Genomic DNA, 5,968 nt, shown 5'->3' with positions numbered 1-5,968 from the left:
AGAGAGAGAGAGAGAGAGAGAGAGAGAGAGAGAGAGAGAGAGAGAGAGAGAGAGAAAGGTTCCTGGCATTGGGTAAAAGTAAATAAAGGAGGATCAGAGTTGGTTGCTGTGCTAGACAGCGAAACACTCGTCATCCTCGCTGCTATTCCCTGCGGAGAATTAAACGCCCCGTGACCTACACAACTATGTAGACTTGTCTGTTGAAAGTTGATGAATTATTGTGGCAGAATACAAATTAGTGATCATTTTATTTTAATGTGATTCTAAAAACAGACTATATTTTTCAATGAATTATAATATTTCATGAAATTCTTGTATTTTCCTATAAAGTTAACCGAGGGTCGAATGGAATTCAGGTGTTATACTGGTATCACCGACAGTTTATAGAAGTGGCTAACGATCGCTATTGTTTCGACCCAAAAGTCAAAGAAAAACTGTTTCAAGGCCTCATCGACTTTTTCAGTGGGACTTGGGCTGATGGTGAGTTACATTATAGAATTTGTATTGAACCTTTCCATGAAGGTTCAGGGCATAGTGGTTGGCGAAGTGTCCTGCTAACGATCGTTAGCTTGTGGGTTCAATTCTTGGATTGGGTGGTTCATTGTGTCCTTGAGCAAGGCACTTCATTTCATATTGTTCTAGTATACACAGCTGTAATGAATAACAGCTAGAGAGCTGATGCCTCCCTCTCTCCCACAGTTATCACATCCCCGGTGTTCTGCGGGTTAAAGGTGATGAGGTCGAGAGTGTATGTCTGCTTGCAACTACATAAACACCTAAAACAATTAGCGAAAGTATTTTACATGTTACCAAGCTATACATGCTTGCGCGTACTGTATTCAACCAATAAAATCTTTTTCAAGAAACCCACACGGACTGTAAGTAGTGGAACATCTACTGAAACATTTCCCTTCTCTGCAACAACAGCCATGGTGCCTCTTTTCTGGGTCGTTGGTCCGTTGTATGACAATGTGTCTCGTATCGACTAGAAGGATTTTATTATTGTTCCAGAATACGGAATGAGGTAAGTAGGATGAAGAAACAAAATCCGCAGTGTCTGAAGTGAAATTCGAAATCATAATCCATGTGTTAAAATATGTATGCGATATAATCTTCTCTAACACTGTTCAGTGAATGTGAACCAGCGTAGGTTTCCGTCGTGATAATCGGTTGAGAGATATATATCCTCTTCTGGATTGGACTCTAGTCCATTGCAGTAAAATTTTCCTGTGGGGCCTGGGAATCACAAGGCAACTAAATTCTCCTCAACTCCACAGTGCTGCTACTGCTTCTACTGCTTGTTGGTACAATCCGCTGGACCTACTTAGGTAATGCCATATTAACAAGTTGTTTTCCCACTTCTAAATGTGTCACGAACTTTCTAAATAGTCGCACCAACGTAGAAGCCTTTACATGGTCATTACATTTTAGAAGTAACAGCTAAATATCCTCTTATGTTGCAGTTTTGATGTTTCTCTTGGTAGTCAGAAGGACAGTCAGTCTTGCAACTTCTTTTCAGATTTTGTTGCACCGCGTCATATGGCTCTTTGAAGGAAGGCCATCCTTTCTCAGGCCTTGTTGGTTTTGAATTGTCATCGATACTACTGAAACTTTGATTTTTATATGTAGGAGTGTTGGCCCTATTGAAGCCCTTTTTAACCCTATTAGCCTGGCCGCGCTACTTTGATCTGTCCAGTATGGGATGCTTACCAAGAGCGCGCACTTCGATGGCATAACTCTTAGGGTCATTGAGGTGCACAAACCGCAACATGCAACAAGAACTGAACCTTGTGGTAGTTAAAATATCCTTACTATATAAAAAAAGGATTGATACATTGAGTAATGTAGTCCTAGAAGCGAAATGCCCGAAAGGTGGATAAAGGAGTCATGATGGATCATATTTGATCATAGATCTTCTCCGCCAGGGCTCATTAGGTTACTAAATGACAGCGCTGATATCTAGGGTCCTGTCGAATCTAACGAGACAGTTAATACTGTTTTTATTTTCTGAATTTGTTTTAATTTTTTTAAAAGGAAGAGCGAAACCGTATGTTGGAAGAAATGGTCAGAGCGGAAGATCGGATCGGTTAGTTACATCACAGCCTGTTCAATTTAACAACCGGCCAAACCTGAGGAAGTTGAACATTCTTCCTTATCTCCTTACCCAAGGCAAATCATTGCAGCAGCTTAAAGACGATGTTTTACTAAACTTCAACTTTTTATTCACTAAATTAAAAGCTACGTGTGTTATGTGAGTATAATTTTCACACACACACACACACACACACACACACACACACACACACACACACACACACACACACACACACACACACACACACACACACACACACACACACACACACAAAAGAAAATACTCTCAAATACATACACACGCATATATACACCTACCACCACATATACATAGACATGGTAGAAGTAAATAGACACTCTTAAAATCGTTAAAATTTATTTAAATCTGAAATTAAACATTCAAATTATTTATTAATTATTATAAAGTGAATATCTAATATTTAGTAGACATGCCCTTTACATTTTTCAATGCAAGGACCCTATAAGGCATGCTGCTGATCAGATGACGAATATTCTCTTCACGAATTTGATGCCATGTTTCATGCAGTAATCTCAAAAATCTGGATTTGAGGATGCTTTCTTGTTCTTTTTACGAAGTGTACTGTCCATTATGCCCCAGAGGTGTTCAATAGGGTTCATATCTGATTATTGGCTTGGCTATGGAAGCTCTATAGTGTCATTTTTTTCCAACCAGTCTTGGGTCTTTTTAGACGTATGACAAGGAGTTCAATCTTCTATAAATAGAGAATCTTCTTTAATTATTTCACCACTGGAGAAGATTGGAAGGAGCCCTCTTTGCAATGTGGACTCATGTTTATCTGTGTTTATCTTTCCCTCACTGTAATAACATTAAAAATCCTGTTCAACTTAATTCTTGTTCAAGCGGGAAATAGTTTTACATCTATATTGCAAAGAACGTCTGAAGAAAGTTTTTTCAGAATCCCAGCCTGCAAATAATTATCAAAAGTTCTAAAATTAGAGTTGGGTTGCCATTCGTAAATGTTAATGAAACATGATTGGTTAGTTGACAGAAACGTTAGAGGGACATACAAAATGGCAATCAGAATCAATAGGGTAAATGATATAATAGCGATTTTTCAGATCAAACTCTAAGACCGTAGACTACAAAAAATTGTGTTCAAACCGTGTTACAAACATTCTAATGTGTTCTCAGTTTTTCATTGCCTTAGATTAAAATTCCGAAAAGATTCTTCGATTTCTGAAGAAGGTTGTTTAATATTATTTAGTTTCCTTCCTTTTTCATCTCGAGTTTTAAAACCTATGGGGTATACCTGTTTATTTTTTAAGCTTTCTCGGTCGATAGAATAACTGGTCAATTTCGTGTGGATTTGAAACAATGCAAAAATAAAAATAAAAATCATATTTTAAAGAGTTAATGATTTAAAATATTTGTTTTACTTTTTCTTTCTTTCCTTCTTTCTTCTTTGCATGTGATTAGGGAAGTTGTAAACGACTTCTCGTTAGCATTAGAAAAATTTCCTGGAGAAGAGGATCTCGCAATTGCTAATAAGGCAATCTTGTTGTCCCAGAATGCTTTAGACTACGACCCGAACCAACTAGTAACACAGCTCCTTGGACGATTATCCAAAACGCCGGTAAACTGAGCATATTTATTATTCATCATCCTTGTTGTTTAGCCCCGAAGAAAGAGAGAATTTGGTGTATAAAGACTCCGGTGCTTAAAGGCACACATAACCGTCATTAGTTAGTAAGGAATAAACCGCATCCCCTCACACACACACGCACGCACGCACACACGCACACACATTAAAAAGCCTGGCTCCAGGTGAACCAAGAAGAATGTGAGCTCATTCCGTCTGTGTTTTTAGTGTATCGAAAAAAAAAGAGTCTCGTAACAGATCGTTTCACGATTTGTTAATTGCTCCTTAGAGAAGACTTACCCGGTTTCCTTCCAAAATCAATAGCATAGAATCTTATCTGTACATAAAGCAGACATAAATTAGGTTAGTATGCTAATGGATAGCCTATTTATGCTTATATAATGAACAAAACACTGCATAAATCAGAACTGAATAAATCTGTATGATTCTCTTACTTGAGTCGTACTTTATTATATCGGCTTTGGAAGGATGAAAAACAACGTTCAATTCCGCCGGGTGCAATTTCTCCTTTCATCCCTCCAGGGTTGATAAAATGAAAACAGTTAATTTCCTTCTGGCCTTGCACCTATGTTAAAAACTAATATTACAAAACCTGGCCGTGAGTGAAGTAAAATGAACGTTAACATTCCTTCTAATGTTTTTGATTGGTATTTAAAATCTTAGTCATGCATACGTCCTCCCTCTCTCTATCTGTCTATTTATCTGTCTATCTATGTATCCGTCTACCGTCCCTCTCACTGTCAAGATGATATATCAACCATATTTCTACAAACTGGCCAACTAAGTGAAAAGTATAGCCTGTGTTCACCGCATTCCCTTCCTCTCTATCACCCACACCCTTTTCGTACTCTCACGAACTCACTTGCTCACTCAACCTGTCCAAACCTCTGTACCTCTTCATTTATATTCACCTCCCTTTACTTTAGGGTATGCTCCGATACATCTTCAACACCATCTCTCTCTTTCTTCTCTCTTTCTCTCACGTCTTCTCTCTCTTCTCTCACTGAAATAGCCATGCAGCTCCCATACAACAAGACACCTGTTCCCCCCACCCCCTGTATCATCCTTAAACTCTCGTCACTTGGCACAAAGCCACCTCTCTCAATATTGCTTCATCTCTCAGTGAAGGGGTCTTTGTCTTGCAAGTCACTTGGTGACCTCGCTGGTGTTGGTGTCACGTGAAAAGTAACCAGTGCACCCTGTAAAGTGATTGGCGTTAGGAATGACATTCAGCCGTAGAAACCACACCAAAGTAGACAGTAGAGCTTGGAACAGTCCTCTGGCTCTCCTGCTCCTGTCAAACCGTCCGACCCATGTCAGCATGGAAAACGTCAAATGATGATGATGATGATGATGATGATGATGATGATGATGATAAATGCATATATTACAGTATCATGATAATAAAAGTTACTACTTTTCATTTGATAGGTGGCGCAAAATCTATTATCGCAATGTAAAGAGTCAGGTGTAGCCTACCTTGAAGCTGATCAAAATGCATTTGCCTTACCTGGAGGTCAACTAATTCATTGTATTCCTGCACACAAGAAGAAAATTATTTCATTTGATATGAGTTCTGATAAGAAGATGGTCGTAACCTTGTGTAGGTATTCTTCTTCTTCTTCTTCTTCTTCTTCTTCTTCTTCTTCTTCTTCTTCTTCTTCTTCTTCTTCTTCTTCTTCTTCTTCTTCTTCTTCTTCTTCTTCTTCTAATAATAATAATAATAATAATAATAATAATAATAATAATAATAATAATAATAATACTTTCTTTTATTAGCCACAAGGGTCGAACACAAATCAAATAGAGATAATTCAATTCAGGGAACAATTGGAGTGTAGAACAATGCCTTGTATACAATAAATAACAGAAAACAATTAACAAGCAATTAGACAATAAAAATTCCTCAAAAGCGGGGTGTTCCTTCCAGGAACAACCGAGACACACACATCCTGGTTATCCCGACCGCAGGCGCCTTTCTCCTCAACTCTTCTGGTTTCAAACGAAAGTTCAGAGTAGGCCCATTCACACGGGCCATCCTCGCCACATTCACCCACCTTTCAACAAATTTATTGGAGAGGGGGTGATCAAAACTTCCCTCCCTACTCTCACTTTCCTTTCCAAGTGGAACCTGAATATGTCGATGAGGGCTTGGCCAAAGAGGAAAGTATTTGTCTTCAGTCCTTTCAATCTCGTCCACCACACTACCTCCTTTGCCATAGCCACCAGAC

General features: G+C 38.6%; 1 protein-coding gene across 1 annotated transcript in view; it reads left to right on the top strand.

The window, feature by feature from the left end:
* The window catches only part of LOC106870193 (NACHT domain- and WD repeat-containing protein 1), a 49,453-nt gene that overhangs the window by 22,618 nt on the left and 20,867 nt on the right, over positions 1-5,968 (top strand). The window contains exons 13-16 of the mRNA XM_052967630.1: positions 331-480; positions 2,035-2,251; positions 3,554-3,710; positions 5,169-5,340. Coding sequence (XP_052823590.1) covers positions 331-480; positions 2,035-2,251; positions 3,554-3,710; positions 5,169-5,340 — 696 coding nt within the window. The remainder of the gene's footprint in view (positions 1-330; positions 481-2,034; positions 2,252-3,553; positions 3,711-5,168; positions 5,341-5,968) is intronic.

Source organism: Octopus bimaculoides, chromosome 4 (genome assembly GCF_001194135.2).
Source record: "Octopus bimaculoides isolate UCB-OBI-ISO-001 chromosome 4, ASM119413v2, whole genome shotgun sequence".
In the NCBI taxonomy this organism is placed as follows: domain Eukaryota; kingdom Metazoa; phylum Mollusca; class Cephalopoda; order Octopoda; family Octopodidae; genus Octopus; species Octopus bimaculoides.
This window is presented reverse-complemented; position numbering and strand designations above follow the sequence as displayed.